Source organism: Saccoglossus kowalevskii, chromosome 22 (genome assembly GCF_978046115.1).
Source record: "Saccoglossus kowalevskii chromosome 22, keSacKowa6.1, whole genome shotgun sequence".
Taxonomy (NCBI): Eukaryota; Metazoa; Hemichordata; class Enteropneusta; family Harrimaniidae; genus Saccoglossus; species Saccoglossus kowalevskii.
Genome location: NC_140662.1, coordinates 24,096,858 through 24,122,881, shown reverse-complemented (window position 1 = coordinate 24,122,881; position 26,024 = coordinate 24,096,858). Strand labels below are relative to the sequence as shown.

Sequence of the window (26,024 nt, the reverse complement as noted above, 5' to 3'; positions counted from 1 at the left end):
ATGGGATCAACATCAAGAGGTTCCTCAGATGTGGATTTCTCATCCTATCTCTATGGCAACGCAGGTCAGAGTGATGGCATCTCAGAAGCTGAACTCACCCCAGCTGATCTCATCAACGACATTGAGTACAATGTAAAACAAAAAGAGAATTATGAATTTGGGTTTGATGTTGATGATTTTTTGCCAGTAGAACCGACATCTAAAAGAGAAACTGGAGAGTATTTAGGTGTAGAACTGTCACAGAATTCTCAAAATTCAGATGAAATTCCATGTCGATATCAATTGGAATATCCTCGAATGATACACAAGAGTGTTGTCAAGCCTGTAGCAGACTTCTTAAAATGTGTTGATACTTTGAAGGATGGAGAGTATGCTATAAACATTGATAAAAACAATGTAAATTGTGATGACAATGTTGTAAATGGCTTCATTGGTAGTATAAATGAACATGATATAAATCAAAATGAAGAATGCAGTATAAATGCAAGCTGTCTAAATGGTGATGTATATAACCCCACCGTAGACGATCTAAAAATAGATTCCTATCAATTGTCTTTAAACTTGGGAGATATGGATGCCAATGATGTGAATTCAGATGCAAGTAGGATAAACAAAAGTGGTGTAAATGCAGCTACTAGTGATGTAAATGCTGACACCAGTGGTATAATTACAGATACTAGTGATGTGAATGCTGAAACCAGTGATATAATCACAGTTACTAGTGTTGTAAATACTAACACCAGTGATGTGAATGCAGTTACTAGTGATGTAAATGCTACCACGAGTGATATAACTGAAAATACTTGTGATGTAAATGTTGACACCAATGGTATAATCACAGATACTAGTGATGTAAATGCAGTTGCCAGTGATATAAATGCAGTTGCCAGTGATGTAAATGCTAAAACCAGTGGTATAATCACAGCTACTAGTGATGTAAATGCTAAAACCAGTGGTATAATCACAGCTACTAGTGATGTAAATGCTGACACCAGTGGTATAATCACAGTTACTAGTGATGTAAATGTTGACACCAGTGGTATAATCACAGTTACTAGTGATGTAAATGTTGACACCAGTGATATAAATGCAGTTGCCAGGGATGTAAATGCTGAAACCAGTGGTATAATAGAAGGTACTAGTAATTCAAACACAGATATTGGTGTTATAAATGAAAATATCCATGATGTAAATGCTGACACTTGTGTTACAAATGCAATCACCGGTGATATAAATATTGCTACTAGTTGTAAAAATGATATAAATCCAGATGCCAATGACATAACTGCTGCTGATGATGCATATACTAATAAAAATGATGTAATTGTTCTAAATACAGAAACTCATACAAATATTATGAAAGAAAACATACACCGAATTTCAATAGATTCTGTTGACTCAGAAGTAATGTATCATACTCAGGGATTGCGTGATCAAAGCAGGAACAATAGTCGAACAAGCAGTCCATCCCAGAATGACAGTTTTGGCTCATACGATGACAAGGTGATGGCAAGGAAAGAAAGTATGAGTTCTAGTGATGAGACATCTAGCCAGTCAGCCCAACATTCCGGTGCTGCTTTGGAAAATGAAAGAAAAATAAAATGGAGACGGAAACGTAGAATACCTAATGGCACATCGGGAGAAAAAGATTCAAATGCTGACCATAGCAGTTCATCGCTTGAATCTGAATCTGCATTTACTCGTGTTACTCATGGTGGATCAGATGTACCAAGGAATGGTCGACTTGTTGATTCTGGGAACAAAAATAAAACTGATGACACTCGCTCAAATATCAAAGGCTTGTCATGCAATTCAGATCATGATCAGTCTAGGGAGTATGATGAAAATAAACTCAAAGATAGGGTGTCTGATGAGAATTCAGATGCGCTTAGAGATACTCAAGCTTCTTATGTTAGTGACATTTCACCAATTATAACTAAAAAAATACCATTACTCACAGATAAAAAAGTTGATGAGAAAATTGAGCACAGCTTTAGAAGTGTCAGTCCCATCAATATAGGACGAGAAGACACAAATAATAACAGACCATTAACAGATCACCCAACAAGATTATTCCCACCGGCTGTGTCTCTTGTGTTAGAATCCTACAGAGTTAGAAGAGAAAAGTCCAAAGAAAGGAGCATGACAATTGGACCAGTAAAAAGTCTACCTTCAGTTGGTGGTTCAACAAATCGTGTCAGTCCAAGTCATGTCCGAGGATGTAGATCGCCCATTGTTGAGGTTATCAGGGGTGCTCTGACTTCTGGACGATGTGAATCCCCGTCACCAAGACTTAAATATGAGAAAGATAAATTCCAATTGCCATCATTTTTTCAGTTTAAGGAAATGAGACAACTCGGTTTATTGCCACAGTATGACAAGGAAAATGCGTCTCCTGTTCATGCAGTGAGGCAGAGAAGCATTTCTCTAAGTAACCCTTGGAAAATCAGCGTTACAGTAGGTGTGCAAACTGGAGATGGCAAAGTGTTGAGTGACACAGATGCTGTTAAAAGTAGTTCTGCACAAGTATCAGCAAAAAAACAAAGGGAAGAAGGTGGTATGCTGGACTCTGTTTTAAAAGAAAAAGTACAGAACATTAGCACGGAGGTTGAAGATGTTTTCAGACAAAAGTACTTAGCTGAGGTTGAATCTGAAAGGGATAATGAAATTAAAATAAATAAATCAGAGAACCTTGATCAGTTGAAATCTGAAATGGAAGACTTAAGTAAAATGATACAAGATGATAGACCTAAAGAAAAAGATAGAATTTTGCTTGAGAGTGAAGTTATTATAGAAAAGAACATCAAAGAATGTGCGATTCAAACATTCATGATTGACAACAAGGATTGTATTGTTACTGAACGGGATGGAAATTGTGATGCAGAACAGGAACACTTTCATCATCGACATGTAGTGGAGTTAAAAGATGCAGTTGTTGATGAGAGTCTGTCGGTGCATCTTCCTGTTACTAAAGTACTGCCAATCAATAGTGAGAAAGAATTTCATGAATTCGGTGAGCAAGTTGAAATTAAGAAAAAGGAATACGATACTGGTGATAACAGGGAGGTTAGGGATGTTTTAAGTAATATTGAGATTGAATCAGAAAGTAAGAAAAGTGACACTGAACTTGAATTGATAGGAGAGGAGGAAGTTGATCATAGGTCAGTATCTGGTGACAGTACTGAGCTGTTGCTAGGCAACTATAGGGATGATGTGATGCTAGAGAAAGAACATAAGGAAGGTGATGCAAATGATGATCCTGCTACTGGGATAGTGAACGATGCATTGCCAGTTGATGCTTTGCCAAATGGAATTGATGCTGAGCATTGTTCTAGTAATGATGAATTGGAGGATGAGGAAAATGATGATTTCTATGATGATGGAAGTCCACTGCAATGTAAGTTTGATTCAGAGAAAACTGCTATCAGAAGACGACCAGCTATAAAAGTCAAATTTAATTCAGTAGATAAAGGTGAGTATATCGATGGTTATGTAACTTCAGATATTATAACCTTCACAATAATATGTATTCTGTTGTGGCAGCTTATTTTTATATACCTCCAAATGGTGAATTTACATTCTGAATCATTTTATTTGAATCATGTGGTATGATGTATAACTTACAACCATTTAGCTCTGAGTACCTGGGTTACAGATAACTGACAGCCATTGAGCTCTATGAATACCTAGGCTACAGATAACTGACAGCCATTGAGCTCTATGAATACCTAGGCTACAGATAACTGACAGCCATTGAGCTCTATGAATACCTAGGCTACAGATAACTGACAGCCATTGAGCTCTATGAATACCCAGGCTACAGATAACTGACAGCCATTGAGCTCTATGAATACCTAGGCTACAGATAACTGACAGCCATTGAGCTCTATGAATACCCAGGCGACAGATAACTGACAGCCATTGAGCTCTATGAATACCCAGGCTACAGATAACTGACAGCCATTTAGCTCTATGAATACCTAGACTACAGATAACTGACAGCCATTGAGCTCTATGAATACCTAGGCTACAGATAACTGACAGCCATTGAGCTCTATGAATACCTAGACTACAGATAACTGACAGCCATCTAGCTTTATGAGTACCTAGGCTACATATAACTGACAGTCATTTAGCTCTATGAATACCCAGGCTACAGATAACTGACAGCCATTGAGCTCTATGAATACCTAGGCTACAGATAACTGACAGCCATTGAGCTCTATGAATACCTAGGCTACAGATAACTGACAGCCATTGAGCTCTATGAATACCTAGGCTAGAGATAACTGACAGCCATTCAGCTCTATGAATACCTAGACTACAGATAACTGACAGCCATTTAGCTCTTTGAATACCTAGACTACAGATAACTGACAGCCATTTAGCTCTATGAATACCTAGGCTACAGATAACTGACAGCCATTTAGCTCTATGAATACCTAGACTACAGATAACTGACAGCCATTTAGCTTTATGAGTACCTAGGCTACAGATAACTGACAGCCATTTAGCTCTATGAATACCTAGACTACAGATAACTGACAGTCATTTAGCTCTATGAATACCTAGACTACAGATAACTGACAGCCATTTAGCTCTATGAATACCTAGACTACAGATAACTGACAGTCATTTAGCTTTATGAGTACCTAGGCTACAGATAACTGACAGCCATTTAGCTCTATGAATACCTAGACTACAGATAACTGACAGCCATTTAGCTCTATGAATACCTAGGCTACAGATAACTGACAGCCATTTAGCTCTATGAATACCTAGGCTACAGATAACTGACAGCCATTTAGCTCTATGAATACCTAGGCTACAGATAACTGACAGCCATTGAGCTCTATGAATACCCAGGCTACAGATAACTGACAGCCATTGAGCTCTATGAATACCTAGGCTACAGATAACTGACAGCCATTGAGCTCTATGAATACCTAGGCTACAGATAACTGACAGCCATTGAGCTCTATGAATACCTAGGCTACAGATAACTGACAGCCATTGAGCTCTATGAATACCTAGGCTACAGATAACTGACAGCCATTGAGCTCTATGAATACCCAGGCTACAGATAACTGACAGCCATTGAGCTCTATGAATACCTAGGCTACAGATAACTGACAGCCATTGAGCTCTATGAATACCCAGGCGACAGATAACTGACAGCCATTGAGCTCTATGAATACCCAGGCTACAGATAACTGACAGCCATTTAGCTCTATGAATACCTAGACTACAGATAACTGACAGCCATTGAGCTCTATGAATACCTAGGCTACAGATAACTGACAGCCATTGAGCTCTATGAATACCTAGACTACAGATAACTGACAGCCATCTAGCTTTATGAGTACCTAGGCTACATATAACTGACAGTCATTTAGCTCTATGAATACCCAGGCTACAGATAACTGACAGCCATTGAGCTCTATGAATACCTAGGCTACAGATAACTGACAGCCATTGAGCTCTATGAATACCTAGGCTACAGATAACTGACAGCCATTGAGCTCTATGAATACCTAGGCTAGAGATAACTGACAGCCATTCAGCTCTATGAATACCTAGACTACAGATAACTGACAGCCATTTAGCTCTTTGAATACCTAGACTACAGATAACTGACAGCCATTTAGCTCTATGAATACCTAGGCTACAGATAACTGACAGCCATTTAGCTCTATGAATACCTAGACTACAGATAACTGACAGCCATTTAGCTTTATGAGTACCTAGGCTACAGATAACTGACAGCCATTTAGCTCTATGAATACCTAGACTACAGATAACTGACAGTCATTTAGCTCTATGAATACCTAGACTACAGATAACTGACAGCCATTTAGCTCTATGAATACCTAGACTACAGATAACTGACAGTCATTTAGCTTTATGAGTACCTAGGCTACAGATAACTGACAGCCATTTAGCTCTATGAATACCTAGACTACAGATAACTGACAGCCATTTAGCTCTATGAATACCTAGGCTACAGATAACTGACAGCCATTTAGCTCTATGAATACCTAGGCTACAGATAACTGACAGCCATTTAGCTCTATGAATACCTAGACTACAGATAACTGACAGCCATTTAGCTTTATGAGTACCTAGGCTACAGATAACTGACAGCCATTTAGCTCTATGAATACCTAGACTACAGATAACTGACAGTCATTTAGCTCTATGAATACCTAGACTACAGATAACTGACAGCCATTTAGCTCTATGAATACCTAGACTACAGATAACTGACAGTCATTTAGCTCTATGAATACCTAGACTACAGATAACTGACAGCCATTTAGCTCTATGAATACCTAGGCTACAGATAACCTACAGCCATTTAGCTCTATGAATACCTTGGCTACATATAACTGACAGTCATTTAGCTCTATGAATACCTAGACTACAGATAACTGACAGCCATTTAGCTTTATGAGTACCTAGGCTACAGATAACTGACAGCCATCTAGCTCTATGAATACCTAGACTACAGATAACTGACAGTCATTTAGCTCTATGAATACCTAGACTACAGATAACTGACAGCCATTGAGCTCTATGAATACCCAGGCTACAGATAACTGACAGCCATTGAGCTCTATGAATACCCAGGCTACAGATAACTGACAGCCATTGAGCTCTATGAATACCCAGGCTACAGATAACTGACAGCCATTTAGCTCTATGAATACCTAGACTACAGATAACTGACAGCCATTGAGCTCTATGAATACCTAGGCTACAGATAACTGACAGCCATTGAGCTCTATGAATACCCAGGCTACAGATAACTGACAGCCATTGAGCTCTATGAATACCTAGGCTACAGATAACTGACAGCCATTGAGCTCTATGAATACCTAGGCTACAGATAACTGACAGCCATTGAGCTCTATGAATACCTAGGCTAGAGATAACTGACAGCCATTCAGCTCTATGAATACCTAGACTACAGATAACTGACAGCCATTTAGCTCTATGAATACCTAGACTACAGATAACTGACAGCCATTTAGCTCTATGAATACCTAGGCTACAGATAACTGACAGCCATTTAGCTCTATGAATACCTAGACTACAGATAACTGACAGCCATTTAGCTTTATGAGTACCTAGGCTACAGATAACTGACAGCCATTTAGCTCTATGAATACCTAGACTACAGATAACTGACAGTCATTTAGCTCTATGAATACCTAGACTACAGATAACTGACAGCCATTTAGCTCTATGAATACCTAGACTACAGATAACTGACAGTCATTTAGCTTTATGAGTACCTAGGCTACAGATAACTGACAGCCATTTAGCTCTATGAATACCTAGGCTACAGATAACTGACAGCCATTGAGCTCTATGAATACCCAGGCTACAGATAACTGACAGCCATTGAGCTCTATGAATACCCAGGCTACAGATAACTGACAGCCATTTAGCTCTATGAATACCTAGACTACAGATAACTGACAGCCATTGAGCTCTATGAATACCTAGGCTACAGATAACTGACAGCCATTGACAGCCATTGAGCTCTATGAATACCTAGGCTACAGATAACTGACAGCCATTGAGCTCTATGAATACCTAGGCTACAGATAACTGACAGCCATTGAGCTCTATGAATACCTAGGCTAGAGATAACTGACAGCCATTCAGCTCTATGAATACCTAGACTACAGATAACTGACAGCCATTTAGCTCTATGAATAACTAGACTACAGATAACTGACAGCCATTTAGCTCTATGAATACCTAGGCTACAGATAACTGACAGCCATTTAGCTCCATGAATACCTAGGCTACAGATAACTGACAGCCATTTAGCTCTATGAATACCTAGACTACAGATAACTGACAGCCATTTAGCTTTATGAGTACCTAGGCTACAGATAACTGACAGCCATTTAGCTCTATGAATACCTAGGCAACAGATAACTGACAGCCATTCAGCTCTATGAATACCTTGGCTACAGATAACTGACAGCCATTTAGCTCTATGAATACCTAGGCTACAGATAACTGACAGCCATTTAGCTTTATGAGTACCTAGGCTACAGATAACTGACAGTCATTTAGCTCTATGAATACCTAGGCTACAGATAACCTACAGCCATTTAGCTCTATGAATACCTTGGCTACAGATAACTGACAGCCATTCAGCTCTATGAATACCTTGGCTACAGATAACTGACAGCCATTTAGCTCTATGAATACCTAGGCTACAGATAACTGACAGCCATTTAGCTTTATGAGTACCTAGGCTACATATAACTGACAGTCATTTAGCTCTATGAATACCTAGGCTACAGATAACTGACAGCCATTTAGCTTTATGAGTACCTAGGCTACAGATAACTGACAGTCATTTAGCTCTATGAATACCTAGACTACAGATAACTGACAGTCATTTAGCTCTATGAATACCTAGACTACAGATAACTGACAGTCATTTAGCTCTATGAATACCTAGGCTACAGATAACTGACAGTCATTTAGCTCTATGAATACCTAGGCTACAGATAACTGACAGTCATTTAGCTCTATGAATACCTAGGCTACATATAACTGACAGTCATTTAGCTCTATGAATACCTTGGCTACAGATAACTGACAGTCATTTAGCTCTATGAATACCTTGGCTACAGATAACTGACAGCCATTTAGCTCTATGAATACCTAGGCTACAGATAACTGACAGTCATTTAGCTCTATGAATACCTAGGCTACATATAACTGACAGTCATTTAGCTCTATGAATACCTAGGCTACATATAACTGACAGTCATTTAGCTCTATGAATACCTAGGCTACAGATAACTGACAGTCATTTAGCTCTATGAATACCTAGACTACAGATAACTGACAGCCATTTAGCTCTATGAATACCTAGGCTACAGATAACTGACAGTCATTTAGCTCTATGAATACCTAGACTACAGATAACTGACAGCCATTTAGCTCTATGAATACCTAGACTACAGATAACTGACAGCCATTTAGCTCTATGAATACCTAGGCTACAGATAACTGACAGTCATTTAGCTCTATGAATACCTAGGCTACATATAACTGACAGTCATTTAGCTCCATGAAAACCTAGGCTACAGATAACTGACAGCCATTTAGCTCTATGAATACCTAGGCTACAGATAACTGACAGCCATTCAGCTCTATGAATACCTTGGCTACAGATAACTGACAGCCATTTAGCTCTATGAATACCTAGGCTACAGATAACTGACAGCCATTTAGCTTTATGAGTACCTAGGCTACATATAACTGACAGTCATTTAGCTCTATGAATACCTAGGCTACAGATAACCTACAGTCATTTAGCTCTATGAATACCTTGGCTACAGATAACTGACAGCCATTTAGCTCTATGAATACCTAGGCTACAGATAACTGACAGCCATTTAGCTTTATGAGTACCTAGGCTACATATAACTGACAGTCATTTAGCTCTATGAATACCTAGGCTACAGATAACCTACAGCCATTTAGCTCTATGAATACCTTGGCTACAGATAACTGACAGCCATTTAGCTCTATGAATACCTAGGCTACAGATAACTGACAGCCATTTAGCTTTATGAGTACCTAGGCTACATATAACTGACAGTCATTTAGCTCTATGAATACCTAGGCTACAGATAACTGACAGCCATTTAGCTTTATGAGTACCTAGGCTACAGATAACTGATAGTCATTTAGCTCTATAAATACCTAGACTACAGATAACTGACAGTCATTTAGCTCTATGAATACCTAGACTACAGATAACTGACAGTCATTTAGCTCTATGAATACCTAGGCTACAGATAACTGACAGTCATTTAGCTCTATGAATACCTAGGCTACAGATAACTGACAGTCATTTAGCTCTATGAATACCTAGGCTACATATAACTGACAGTCATTTAGCTCTATGAATACCTTGGCTACAGATAACTGACAGTCATTTAGCTCTATGAATACCTAGGCTACATATAACTGACAGTCATTTAGCTCTATGAATACCTAGACTACAGATAACTGACAGCCATTTAGCTCTATGAATACCTAGGCTACAGATAACTGACAGTCATTTAGCTCTATGAATACCTAGACTACAGATAACTGACAGCCATTTAGCTCTATGAATACCTAGACTACAGATAACTGACAGCCATTTAGCTCTATGAATACCTAGGCTACAGATAACTGACCGTCATTTAGCTCTATGAATACCTAGGCTACATATAACTGACAGTCATTTAGCTCTATGAATACCTAGGCTACAGATAACTGACAGCCATTTAGCTCTATGAATACCTAGGCTACAGATAACAGACAGCCATTTAGCTCTATGAATACCTAGGCTACAGATAACTGACAGCCATTTAGCTCTATGAATACCTAGGCTACAGATAACTGACAGCCATTTAGCTCTATGAATACCTAGGCTACAGATAACTGACAGCCATTTAGCTCTATGAATACCTAGGCTACAGATAACTGACAGCCATTTAGCTCCATGAAAACCTAGGCTACAGATAACTGACAGCCATTTAGCTCTATGAATATCTGGGCTCAACAAATGGCTGGGCTCCTAAAAGTTACAGTCGTTTGGCTCAATGAACAACCAGGCTACAGACAACTGACATTTGCTTGGCTCAATGAATAACTGGGCTACAGATAAGTGACAGTCATTTGTAGATTATGGAAATCAACCAGTGGTCTTTAAAATTGATTGAATTGTACATTTATCTGTTATCTCCATATTTCAGAGCATCATGATGAAGAAAGCAGGAATGGAGAGGTATTTACTTTAAATTTATTCAGTGTTTTAAGGTAATATGGTTCTTAAAATAAATGGAAAATTCATATAATTTTTTTTTGGGCAAAATTTAAACATACTGCTAGTCTTTTTGAGAGGCACCAACCTGCAAATATTACATGTTACATACAGCATGTTTCTCGCTTACAGATCTCCAGTGAGAGCTCATCAGATACTGATACCGAGACAAGAATTAAACAACATTTAATTGAGAAACCCAAACAGGAGTTCAAGAATCGGAAAAGGAAGATGAGTTGCGGACAATTAATTGCTGGTTAGTATTTCTTCTTTAATTTTTCCCAGAATTTCTAGTATTGCCGAACTGTGTGTAAAAGTGAAAACTTGATGACTACTGTTGCACTCTGAATATTAGCTTTGCCTACCTTCAGTAGGAAAGAAAATACTTGAACACAAGAATCACAGTGTGGTTTTAGTACTTTGGTATCGCAAATTTTTTTTGAATCTTTACTCCTGGCTCTTCTATTGGAATGGGTTTATCATTATCTCAAAAAGTCCTCTAGTGGTGGAGTTCTGCTATCTTCTTGTGTCTCTGCTATACAGAGAGCGACTCCACTAACCCACAGGTGAAACTAAAAGACCAATTAAAAAACCTGATTTCATTCAAAAATATACCTTTGCGTGTATTGTTATCAAAACAACATTTTTTAAAAATTTCTACTTATCTACTAAATTTCTATGTTGCAAAACTCTAATTTAATTTAAACTTCAAGTGCTTTCCATTTACTGCATTGTAAAGATTATAATCAATATTTGTGTTTTTATTTTTAAATTAGAACTACTCTTGACACAGCTGGATCAAGACCAAGTTAGGGAAAATATTAAATCTGTGATGGAAAAACAGGTAAACTTTTTTAAACTTTATTTTATCACTCATTACCTAAATGTTTTAAATTCAGTTCTCGTCTCATTTTTTGTTTTCAATTAGAATGTTTCCGTGCCTTGATAATAACAGGTTAACAAATATCAATCATAATACCAACCGCCCACTATCATACTGTCTCCTGTATACACCAAAGCAATTGTCAAACATGGTTTTTGAAATAGACGATAAATATACTGTCTGTTAACAGCTAAGACAATATGGGCTTGTTAATAATGTAATTGATAAGTATATATAACATGACGATAAAGTACCGGTATTGGAAATAGACTTTAGATTTACTTTCGGTGATATTGATATGATGATAATAAATACGCTGTCGATTAACAATGCAAAAGACATGTGAATGCATGGCAGAAAATGTTCATTACCATACAGCAATTTCATTTAGTGTTAAACACTCAGGAGCTCTACAGGAAATTGCTATCACGAACTAATCTTGATGAGAAGTTTGAGTGCTTCACTGTTATATGATGTTCCACTAAATACTCGATCACAAATGAATCACCTGAAGTTTCAGACCTAGAGATCACAAGGACTTAAATTTCAAATATCCTTTAATCAATACACAAGACAATACAGGTTTATTGGCCAAATCTATGTCACTGAAATATGAATATGAATATTTTTTGCTTATGTATGCATGATTATTTAAAACACAGACCCCTCCAAGTAAACCAGCCAAGCTTATCAGTAGACAACGCAAGTTTGGATCCATAGTCGCTCCAAATATATTGCCACCAATAATGGATGAGAAACCAACACCACCGATGCCACGGAAGAATATTGAGAGGACTGACAGTGGTCTTGGGATGGAGAATGGTGAATCGTTTAAGAATGTGCTACTCGAAAGCACTATTAGTTGTGAAGATTGCAGCTCTGATGTTGTAGTGGTTGGAGAACAGTAAGTTTGTATTTTTTAGTATCTTATCCTTCTTCAGCTCTGCTGTTGAGCAGAGCTAAGCATTTTACTGATTGTCTGCGTCTGCATCAACTTTTTACTTTTTCAACTTTTTTGAAAACTGCACATCTGATTGCTTTTGTATGGTAAATACAATACAATATATCTTAGATACCTCTCTTAGATTGTTCATTTTGGGATGATATTTTTAATTCTCTAATTTTAATGAAAATCTTTTGTCATTTTTGGTAAAAAGTTTCGCATTTTTGGTAAAAATTACAAACCTAATTACTTTGTAAATGAAAAACATATGGAACTATCTCAGTATATTAATTTTCTGATGATACCTTAAAATCTCTAATTGAACTGTCCATTACTAACAGCGTGCTATCTCAGTCGAGAGGCTACAATCATGTCTTTGAGATTCAGTACATACCATACATGCTATGATTCCACACACTTTGTGCGGTTACCAATACAAATTTATCATTGAAATCTAACTTTTTAAATTCTGTAATTCTTTTAACCAAAATTGAAATGCAACATTTTGCACATCTGTCCTCACATTTTTCTATAATTTCTATGTTGACCCTTTGAGTGTCATTGTCAACTTCTGTTATCATCCACTGTAAATTTGTGCATATCTTATACACCGTAAAAACTCTTAAATTTTGAACACTTTTAAATAATTTGCTTTGGAAAATGGTTAGGTTTTTAAAATACAAAATAACGATAAATTTTCAGCCAGTCATATTCAACAAATATAAAATACAGTTGCATTGCAAATTAAACCTCAAACAAAATTACACACACTTTCCTGTGTCAACATAGAGGGTCACGTCTCTAAAAAAATTTTTTAGGTAAAAATATGTGAGCAATTTCTGGTGAGGTTGAAGTTTTGGAGGTAAATAAATGACAAAAATTCGTCAATTAATTAGGTGGCTGAATTTTTAGAGTAGGTGAAATTTGAGTTTTTACAGTAATATGCCAAACTTATTTGCAAATCAAATTAGCCAAATACGTTTCTCGCCCAATGAAAAAAACATTTTTCTTGTGGTAATACTTTAAAATATGTTTTTATTTTTGTTGACAGAATCATGGGTGGTGATAATACCGTCTGTAACAAATGTAAAAAAAGAAGACTAGAGCGGAAAGAGACAATATTGGAGATTGTGCAGACTGAGATTAGTTATGGAGATGACTTAAAAGTAATACAAGATCAGTTTTTTATACCAATGAAATCAAATGGTTTATTAACTGATGACCAGTTAGACTGTGTTTTCTTAAATTTAGAGGTGAGCAGGTTGATTTTGTATTTGACTTTTTCTTTGACATTTCATTTATGAATATGGTTACAATAACTGTAATATCTTTATTAGCTCTGCTGTCGACTTTGTTGAGCGAAGCTTATCATGCGAGTGATTGTCCGTCGTTGTCTGTGTCAACTTTTTACTTTTTCGACTTCTTCTTGAAAACTACAAATCTGATTGCTTTGATACTTGGGTGGTCCTCTCTAAAAAAAAATTATTTCGTAATGGTATCTTTAATTCTCTAATTTTGGTTAATATTTTTGTCATTTTTGGGAAAAAGTGATATTTTCAACTTCTTGTTGAAAACTGCAAGTCTGATTAATTTGATCTCGTACATATAGGTACTACAGGTTGACCTCTGGGATTTGTTTATTTTGTGATGGTATCCTCAATTCTCTAATTCAGATGAATATTTTTGTCATTTTTGGGAAAAAGTGATATTTTCAACTTCTTGTTGAAAACTGCAAGTCTGATTGCATTGATATTATACATGTAGTTATCTCAGGTGGATCTCTCTCAGATTTGCTCATTTAATTATGATATCTTCAATTCTCTAATTGAAATGTACATTGCTATAACAGCTTAGCTATCTCAGCTGAAGGGTTGCTTGTAATACTATCATTAATTATCATCAATTATCATTAATTATCATTAATTACAGGAACTAATCAAGTGCAATGACAAATTAGCTGATATTTTACAAGATGCAATGGATGATGCAGCTGAAGATGGTGATGAGGTAAGAATTTTATTTTCAAAAATACAAATATTGTGAATATATTTCCAACAAAAAGTGAGGAATTGGAGATGAGCATACTGTATTGAAAAACACTTAAAAAACAACATGCCATTTTAGCAAATTTGGTTCAATGTGTGTGAGAATAAACTTTCTTTTAAATTACTTTCTAATTTAATTAGCGGAATTACAGATTATCCAAATTAGTTAAAAACATCATTCTGGCTGGCTTCATCAGTTGGCTTTGAATTAAATCTGACAGTTGTATTTTTTATTTGTCTTGCCTTTCATTCAGTGTTAAATATGACATTTAGGTGCTTGAAGGCATGTTCACTTTACCTTTTTGAAATGCTATAATTTTTCTTGCTATAATTTTGGTACAGCATTTTACTGATTTTTGTTTATTTTTGAATAATTTCGTTGTTAATTTTGGACAGAATAAACATTTTCCATTGCTTAAAAGTCTTGTTTACTTTTCGGGTAAAAAAAAACATCGAAAAAATTATGTGCATTTATTTTGTAAATTATGAAGTTTACATTGGCACTCAAAAGGTTAGTAGAGCGAATTACAAATTTCTATTTCATTTAAAATGATTTACTTTCCATATAAATATGTATTTTTTTCAAGATTCTGTCACAATGTCATTTGGTCATATTTTTTTAGAAAACATTATTCACTTTTCATGTAAATGTATCTTTTTTTTTTCAGGATTACGTCACAATGTCAGTTGGTCATATTTTTTTAGAAAACATCAATCTCTTTTTACCATTTGAAGAATTTTGTATCAATCAGGTAAGGCTTCTTTTTGATCCATTGGAAAATAATGCAGATTTTTTTTTTTTCAATATCGCAACAATAAAATCTAAATCAGATCATAGACCCTCTGATAAATTATAATAAATTATAATACTTTTGAATACAAACATTGAATACTGATTTAGTTAGACTGTTGTAGGTACATGTGGATGTGGTACTTCACAAAAATCAAAACCTATTTTTTTGGCCTCGTGCACCATTTTTATTTTGTTTTATGAAAGCCTGATAATTCTAGGATCTTGGGCGTCATGCTATGAATGTCCAGTTGTTATCATATGATTACCGGTATTTATGAAAACAAGTAGATTGGTTCAATATTGTTGTGAATTTGATGTGAACTCTTATAAAAATTATTAAAAAATAATCCTGACCCACTTTCTCATGTGCACTACATTAGAAAAGGAAATGTGATGAAACTGGGGTGAACAAATATCAAGAATTATAATCCCTGTAATCGTCATAGATAAAGTGGGTGTCATTGATATTGACAAGCAATTTGTTTCAATTCACCAGGCTGTGGCATCTGCATTATTGACATCTTTAGAAGCTGAGAAGAGCTTACTCAGACTATTTTTACAAGTATCGCAGCAAGAGAATATAGAACTACGTAAACTACATCTCAAATCATTCTTAATGGGACCAGTGCAAAGAGTAATGAAGTAAGAAACAAATACACATGCAGAACTTTCTCGTTATTTGTGTGCTCAACAGAAAGAGAAGTTTAAAACAGATTCCACATGTACAGCTGTAATATTTGTATAAATGCCGCTCAGTTTGGTATACATGAGGTTTACACATGAAAACAATTCACTTCAATAACTAACAAAATGAATTTTGGCAATCATTATTAAATTTTAATAAAAAATTATTAAAGTTTTTAATACTCAGAAAAATTATTAATTAAAAACAAAAGGAATACATTTGATTATATATGTGATTTGGTTGAATTATTCCAGAGCACCTACAAAACAAGTTTAATTTAATTCAGATTTTTTCAGATATCTGATATTAATTTATGTAAATTAGGTAATCAGTTTCTACCCTAAACTTTGAATTAGTCCCCCTCCAAAGTACCGGTACTTACTATGTTCTTTGAAGTTGTTATTGAAATATCTATGGAAAAGCTAAACATAGGCTAATTACTGGTAATCCAAATTAGGCAATTAATTCACACAGATTTCAATCAAGAACTAAACTTGCCTGTGTAAAAATTTTCATTGAAATGTGATGATTGATATTTCGGTTGAAAGGTTAAAAATTGGCTAATTATGCAAATTAGGTAATTAAATTTAAATTCAAAACTTATCAGCCTTTTGCATTGTTCTCATGCACCTACATACCAAATTTCATCTAAATGCAAAGATTAGTACTTGAATATGATAAATATGCTAAAAAAGCGGAAATACTATTATGCAAATTAGGTAATTGATATGCATGGATTTTAACTGCAACTAATTAGGTCTTTGCATTGTCAGGTTCATTGAAATGTGGTGATTAGAACTGAGATATCAGTAGAGAAGCTGGAAATTAGAGAATTTATATTAATTGATTTTCACCAAAATTTAATCAAGTCTTATTGTTCCAGAGCATTTATGTACAAGTTTCATTGAAATTTAAGATATCGGTGGAAAATCCAAAAATTCACTAGTTAATAAACAAATTAAGTAATTATTATGCACAGATTTTACCCCAAACTAATTGGATCTGTGCATTGTCTTTAAGGTAGAGATGCAGGTTCGTGGGCATTGGGAGTGAAATTTTTTTGGCTATAGACTGTTGAAATTTTGTAGAATTGTGAATAGTGGAACATTCTCAAAAAACGATTTTAAAATATAAATAACAGGTGCAAACATTCTCTCTTTTGAATGCTTAGCAAGATTTAGCATGGCTGTACATAAATAATAAAAAAGAAACATGGTGAAAAAAAGAAATGATGGGATCTCCATAGTATGCACTGTATTTAACTTTTAACAAAACGATAATACATTTAAATTTGGAACTGTTACAGCCATTTTAATTATGAGCATTAGCAAACTTCTTACTGAGTAAATTGTTATGCAAATTAGCAAATATCTCAGCTTCTTTTTAGTGCACATCCCAAAACTTCAAAAAAAAATAGCTCCTAAACGCTTTGACCTTTTGTTTTGACGCCGTCGGGGCATTGTTTTTGTTTGAACAGTGTTACAACAATCGTACAGACAACTAGACTGGGTGTTAGATTATGCATAAACTTGAAGTAGTGAAATTTGGGCTGCTGCCCTGCAAAATTAACAACTGGTAAACAGATTTCAAGACGGCGCTTTCTTCATAGTAAACAGATGTACCCATAAACCAATTTTGACAGGAAACAGAAGCATGGTTTAGAAGCTAATTTTTTTTAAATCACTTTTGACCAAAAAAAGCACATTTTTGTGCATATTTCAAACTACAGTGTCCATAAAAGAAAAATACTAACAAAATTTTAAAATTCATACAATAAGCTTTCCGAAAATATATAGTTTTGTGGACAAGGGAGGTCATCTTGGTTTCCTAATTAACTATTATAGTAATTAAAATACCTGTCAGGTAAACTGCATCTCTACCTTAATAGAGCATAAATGTACAAAGTATCATTGACATACAATTATTGCTTTTTGAGATAATGATGAATCAGACAGACAGACATACAGACATACATGCAGACAGTGTAACCACTAAGACTCCCATTATGTGCTTTGCACACATGAGTTAAGTACAACAAAGGTTACCAATCTGCATCTGCATAGGATTCTTGTATTCATAATTTATTCAACATTTTCCAAAGCTTGGTTTTTAACAACTAAGTTTGTGTTAATAGGTATCCTCTACTTCTAAGTCGATTATACAAAACAACGCCTGAAGGTCACGAAGATCTACCTAAAATAAAAGAAGCTCAGCAAAAAATAGAAGTAATATTAGACAATATAAATAAGGTAGGGAGTATGAAAATACCTTGTTTTTTTTTCTTTCTTTAAGAAATTAATTGCTCTTGTATTGAATGATTGTTCGGCCTAAGCGGGTTCCGATGAATGCAACTGTGTAGATCACTCTGCAATCACATTGTTGTTGTGGTAAACTTGGTAGAAATACTTGGATTTTTGTATGGCAATGGCAATGACTGAACAATAAGATTCATTTGATTTTCTTTTTTGAACCAATGGGAACCAATCAGAATGCTTCTTACATAAAGCACCGTACTCAAACACCTGGAGAAGCACTATGGCCCAAACTGTGACCTGTTAGTTACCCGATTGCCGATTGGCCAATTTAAACAATGTAACATTTATGAATAATTCATTATCTTGTTATAAATCCTAAATCGATGAGTAAAGTCTGCCAGAGATTTTTTTTTTTGGTCCATGGGAAAAACTTACTCCTTCCCTTATGATGTGCAAACACAAAGGATTAGCAATATTCTGCCAGAGATTTATTTTTGTATTAATACAGAGGTGCAACATTTAGTGATTTAATCATACCTGTACAACAAATGTGATTTTTTGTTTATATGTGTTTCTTTTGAAAATGCGCTTCTAATAGAGCAAATACGGCACATGTTTTGATATTCATTTATCCTTCTCTATCTTTGTTGTCATAACGATAACCTGAGATATATCATCATAGTCTCAATGTTTTTTGCTTGTAGAAATCTAAGACTGTTCCAGTGCTTGGAAAAGTGAAGCCTAAATTACAGAAGAGAGGCTTCTCATCATTTTTACTGCCTTTTAATACCAGTGTGACTGAGTTGAAAAAGGTAAGTTGGGTGAAAATGGGTGTTATATATTGTTTATACTGTATCATGGGGAGAAGACCGGGGTATGCTGGGTTCAATATGGGATGCATAGGTTAACTAAAAGTGATATTTGGAGAACACACAATCTTTGATAGTCATCATATAACATCAGATATTCATTGGCTCTTTCTTTCTCAGGAGATTTGGCAACTTGGCAACTTCATAATGTTATTTTAACATCTTGGATCCTTTACTCCTGGTTGTCTGCTTTTTGATTAGTAGTAAAGCTGGATAATTTGTCTTTGTAGTGAAATGGTTGAAATATCATGTTTTGTTATTTTATTGTTTGCTTTTCGCTTTTTTCTTCAGTTATCATTGGATACCTTGGGTTGGAAAAAAGACGAAGTCAAGTTTCTCAAGAGTTCTCGTCTACAATGTGCACAGCCAACAGATCAATTATGGGGCCGAGTTAAAAAAACAGATTTGCAGTTTAAAGCCGTTCATGTGCTTCTCGTATTACATGGAGAGGTAAGAAGGCATCACATACACATGTATGGTTGCTGTATTAATCATAATGACTTGTATTATGACATTATCACCTCATGAATATTCATAATGACTTGTATTATGACATTATTACCTCATGAATATTCATGATGACTTGTATTATGACATTATTACCTCATGAATATTCACAATGACTTGTATTATGACATTATCACCTCATGAATATTCATAATGACTTGTATTATGACATTATTACCTCATGAATATTCACAATGACTTGTATTATGACATTATCACCTCATGAATATTCATAATGACTTGTATTATGACATTATCACCTCATGAATATTCATGATGACTTGTGTTATGACATCATAACCTCATGAATATTCATAATGACTTGTGTCATGACATTATCACCTCATGAATATTCATAATGACTTGTATTATGACATTATTACCTCATGAATATTCACAATGACTTGTATTATGACATTATCACCTCATGAATATTCATAATGACTTGTATTATGACATTATCACCTCATGAATATTCACAATGACTTGTATTATGACATTATCACCTCATGAATATTCATGATGACTTGTATTATGACATTATCACCTCATGAATATTCATGATGACTTGTATTATGACATTATTACCTCATGAATATTCACAATGACTTGTGTTATGACATCATAACCTCATGAATATTCATAATGACTTGTATTATGACATTATTACCTCATGAATATTCATAATGACTTGTATTATGACATTATCACCTCATGAATATTCATGATGACTTGCATTATGACATTATTACCTCATGAATATTCACAATGACTTGTGTTATGACATCATAACCTCATGAATATTCATGACTTGTATTATGACATTATTACCTCACGAATATTCACAATGACTTGTGTCATGACATTATCACCTCATGAATATTCATAATGAATTGTGTTATGACATTATTACCTCATGAATATTCATGACTTGTGTTATGACATCATAACCTCATGAATATTCATAATGACTTGTATTATGACATTATTACCTCATGAATATTCATAATGACTTGTGTCATGACATTATACCTCATGAATATTCATAATGACTTGTATTATGACATTATTACCTCATGAATATTCATGATGACTTGTGTTATGACATCATAACCTCATGAATATTCATAATGACTTATATTATGACATTATTACCTCATGAATATTCATAATGACTTGTGTCATGACATTATCACCTCATGAATATTCATCATGACTTGTGTTATGACATTATTACCTCATGAATATTCATGACTTGTGTTATGACATCATAACCTCATGAATATTCATAATGACTTGTTATGACATTATTACCTCATGAATATTCATAATGAATTGTGTTATGACATTATCACCTCATGAATATTCATAATGACTTGTATTATGACATTATTACCTCATGAATATTCATAATGACTTGTGTTATGACATAACCTCATGAATATTCATAATGACTTGTGTTATGGCATTATTACCTCATGAATATTCATAATGACTTGTGTTATGACATTATTACCTCATGAATATTCATAATGACTTGTGTTATGACATCATCGCCTCATGAATATTCATAATGACTTGTGATATGACATTATCACCTCATGAATATTCATAATGACTTGTATTATGACATTATTCCATCATGAATAGTTATGACTTGTGTTATGACATCATCACCTCATGAATATTCATAATGACTTGTATTATGACATTATTACCTCATGAATATTCATAATGACTTGTGTCATGACATTATCACCTCATGAATATTCATGAGTGGTGGTGTAACTTTACCACCTCATGAATATTCATGACTTGTATCTGCATGATAATTAGATATTTTGTAGCTGTTTGTAGCTGTAGTTGATATCTAAAGAACCACTAATTGGATTTTGATGAACCTTGGTACATAGATGCTCTGGGACAATGTGCAGACCTAATTAGTTTTGGGTAAAAATTTGTGCATATATATTACCTAATCTGCATAATGATTAGTCAATTTTTTGATCTCATGCACTAATCAATCACATTACAATGAAACCTGAAACATATAATACTTGTAATCTTATTTTATTGAATCTTAATCTTAGATATTGCAACGATCTAATGTTTTGGTTTTATTTAAATTCATAATAATTAGCTAAATTTTAAGCATTTTACCTTGTTTTTCATGTACTATTCAACATATTTCAATGAAACTCAGTGCACAGTGCACAGACTTGATCAGTTTTGGTTGAAGTTCAGTGCATGTTAATTACCTATTTTGCTTACTAGTTAGCCAATTTTAAGATTTCAATGAATCTTAATACACAGATGCGCCAGGATAATACGCAATCCTGATTAGTTTTTGGTTGAGATCAATATGATATGACTATAATGTTTCAGATGACTATATATGGTCATGTGACCTCAATATTAGGCATAACCATAATATCTTAAGTACTGTTGTAGATAGAAGGCATGCAACCAAAATATCAAGTCATCATATATGGTCATTATTTCAGTAAATATTTATAATTGTTAAACCTTAGCTACTTGGAACCACCCTGATCATTGCTTGCAGTTTTATTTTTTAGTCCGAAAATGGCCGACTGGCAGCCATCTTGTTTTTTGAAAATGTTGTATTTTGGACATGCTTTGTCAGTTGTCATTCAAACTTGGTACATAGATTATACATGTTAGGATACATGTCCATGATGATTTATTTCGCATTGGATCAAAGATGGTCGACTGGCAGGCATCTTTTTTTTGTTTTTTATGCGGTATCTTGGACGTGCTCTGTCAGTTTTCATTCAAATTTGGCACATACATGTACTTTATACATGTTAGGATGCATGTCCATGACAATTTGTTTCAAAATCTGGTCAAGGATGGCCGATTGACAGCCATCTGACTTTTTGGCCTTACTACTATATTTCCACAATTTATGTACCATTTTCATTCATAATTGGCACATACATCATACATATCAGTGTGTTTCATAATCAGATCAAAGATGGTCGAATAACGGCTGTTTTTATTTTTGGCCATATTACTACTACAAGGAACAAGTGTTTTGATGTAAATAAACAATCTGTTGTATACGCCACTTGGAACTCAAGTTTCAAGGACACGCTCATGACAACCCCTCTGCTTTAATATGACGAGCACAAAGAGAACTTTCAAAAATTTAATGGGGACTGTGTCATTTTCAAGGACTTGTTAGTGCAGTATTTGCTCTAATAGAAGCAAATGTGCTAAGTGTAAATAGTAAATACAGTATTCCTTTTTTGTACATGCCTGCAATACATTCAGCACACAGAAATAATTACAAAAATCAACTAAAGCTAAGAAAGAATTTTTATTAAAAATAACTGTACAAAACTATTTTTCATATGAAATTGAAAATATGTTTTCTGTACATGAGCTATTAAAAAAGCAGATGCATTTTTACTCAACTTTAAAACAAACTGAAGTTAACTAAATTGAAAATACTTTCATTATTTTCAGGAAATTAGTAATTACCAATGTGATGATGAATCAGATGAGGAGAGCAAAAGACCTGCATTTCCTGGCAACACAGTTGTTAAACAAGCTGCCTTAGTCATATATAAAGATAGAACCAATGAGAAGTTCTTATTATACAGGGTAAGACATTGTGATTTCTCAACAAATTCTTAACGTGGAGTTTTTCATGAATTAAAGACTGATAGTTCCCTATTGTTAAAGATCTTATACATGACCTCTAAAGGTCACACATCCTGGTTCTTTCTTGGGGTATTATTGATGTATAACTTCTACAATTGTATGTCAATATTGTATGTTAATTTTTGCCATATTTAACTGTTTTTTGAATGACAACTGCTTGCATTTTTGGTGGAAATAGTTGAGAAATTTTTATTGAAAGTGAACTTGTACCCCCAGAAAGTACCAGGATGTGTGACCTTTAGGGGTCGTGCTTTTATGCCTGCTTACAGGTGAAGGCACCACTTTATATTGTGTCATTTTTTTTCAGTGTCAGGTCACATTATCTGATCAGTGAATATTTGGTTTATTTCTTTCAACAGAATCCACTTCTGCTGGACAGATGTGTTGTTTCTTCTGAGATTGGAACTGATGAAATGTTTGAAGTTGTGGATATGACTTCCAATGATGTATTGGTGTTCAAGGTAAAATATTTAACTGTTCTATGAACTAAGGATCTTTAAAGGGTGGTGTTCATTGTGCCTGGCATGTGCGACATTTGTGTTGATTTTCCCACAATCCAATGCTCCCGTCTAATGGAAATCACAAGTAGGAGTTTTGACCTGGGTGCGACATGCACTGATTTCTGGAAATGAATTCCATCTCTGTTCATATGAGACCTATATCTCTGGCATGCAAGGCTCGATGACCACCAATTGTAATTCAATGGTATATGCAAGGAAAATGTCTGTCCTTGTTGTCGTAAAACTTTTTCTTGTGCTTACAATAATATTACATGTTTTTCAGACTTGGATATTATAACAAATTTGGGATCTTGGCCAGGCTCTATGTATATTTTTTATAATATTTATTAAATTTCACTTAAAATAATCTTCTTCTTGTAGTTACCAAGTTCAAACTAGCAAGTACAATTTTCAAAATATGGGGTAAAATTCGACTAAAATAAAAAAAAACATTTTTGACATAGAAATAAGTGGACAGAATGACATTCATACTTCTAAGAATTATATAGTAGTAAACCAATATGTTATTTTCATTTCAAGCATAAAAAAAGTTTTAAATCTGGCTCGTATTTTATTTTGGTTAAATATACTATTGCACTATTATTTGGGAACTTTTTTACAATTCCTGCTATACTATTTTATAAGACACATTGAGATTAATACAGTATATGTAATATTCATTAGAGAACACATTGGCTAGTATTTTTTCTTGTCAAATTTGACTTAGATAAATTACTGTATTATTATTTTAGAAAGTTTTATACATGTTACGATATTCTACAAGGGACATTGAGATTATTACAGTGCATGTAGTATTATTTGAGGAACATGAATATTAATTATTTTTTCATGTATTTATGTAAATTTTGTAATTTATAATTAATACTTACTATAGATAATATATTATTGCATTTTTTCAGGACTTTTATACTCACTTTCGCCAGGCAAAGAAAAGATAATGCATCATTAGTTTGTATCCATCGATACATTTGTTATTAGGTTCTCAATGGACAAGGTTTTCAAAATTATGCTTTCTTTTTTCAGACTGATGGTGCTAAGGAATCTCAACTTTGGCTTCGGTTAATTAAAAATCAAGCCAAAAATCTAGGTCACTGGAGAAGGAGAAGAAATGCTATGGCGAACATTATGATTACTAGTATGTCAAGATCATAGAAAAATGTCACCATATATGTTATATAACTTAGGGATAGGCGTATGCCCGCACATCCCCTGCAAAAAACCCCCAAAAAACGAAAATTCACGAAAATTGACAAGACGCAGATCGAACTGCGACAGGGGATAGAATGGCAAAATAAAACCATGCAACGGAAATAAATGAACAATATGCAACATTAGAAGTACCGGTATAACAAAAATAATTTATTGCTTATAATGTGACAAATAAACCAGAGACAATAAAAATCGACAGTGAGGAATCATTTAAATAAAGATTTTCCCACCACAAACACACCAACTACGCATATGGTATATTTATGCTAATTAAGGATGACCTCATATGGCAATTATCAAACAAGATTACTTGAATGTCAAGATAATAGCACAGGAAGACCATATATGGTATATTTATGCTAATTAAAGATGACCTAATGTGGCAAAATCAAACATTGTGTCCATATATGGTATATTTATGCTAATTAAGGATGACCTAATATGGCAAAGTAAAACAGGATGTCATGGTCGTAGTGCAGGGAGACCATATATGGTACATTTACCCGGTATGCTAATTAAGGATGAGCTAAAATAGCCAACAAATGTCAACAATATAGTATGACTTGCTTTTTAAAGGGCTACAGCAGATGGTACGCTAAGTGTATTTTAATTTTGTTGGATGCATGCAGAAGATCACAACATGGCTGACATGCTTATTGTAATAATAATAATAATAACTTTATTTAATTAAGCGCAACAATTCCAACATATGAAGATCAAAGGCGCTGATACAATAAACAATCAGTCAAATATTAAAAGCACATTTAAATAA

At 34.4% G+C, this 26,024-nt stretch overlaps 1 protein-coding gene across 1 annotated transcript; it reads left to right on the top strand.

Moving 5' to 3' along the window:
- Nucleotides 1–25,471, top strand: LOC102809911 (uncharacterized). The gene is made up of 15 exons (XM_085495838.1): nucleotides 1–3,472; nucleotides 10,788–10,819; nucleotides 10,988–11,111; nucleotides 11,632–11,699; nucleotides 12,401–12,642; nucleotides 13,733–13,934; nucleotides 14,611–14,688; nucleotides 15,395–15,478; nucleotides 16,016–16,161; nucleotides 18,339–18,453; nucleotides 19,164–19,271; nucleotides 19,620–19,778; nucleotides 23,325–23,462; nucleotides 23,882–23,983; nucleotides 25,067–25,471. The coding sequence occupies exons 1-15, from the start codon at nucleotides 1–3 to the stop codon at nucleotides 25,193–25,195; spliced, it is 5,199 nt and encodes a 1,732-aa protein (XP_085351964.1). The 3' UTR covers nucleotides 25,196–25,471.
- Nucleotides 25,472–26,024: the final 553 nt, after the last annotated feature.

Coding starts and splice junctions, on each gene's coding strand:
- LOC102809911 (XM_085495838.1), top strand. CDS start 1: ATGGGATCAACATCAAGAGGTTCCTCAGATGTGGATTTCTCATCCTAT. Junction 11,112..11,631: donor TTGCGGACAATTAATTGCTG/GTTAGTATTTCT, acceptor TTTTTAAATTAG/AACTACTCTTGACACAGCTG. Junction 13,935..14,610: donor GTGTTTTCTTAAATTTAGAG/GTGAGCAGGTTG, acceptor CATTAATTACAG/GAACTAATCAAGTGCAATGA.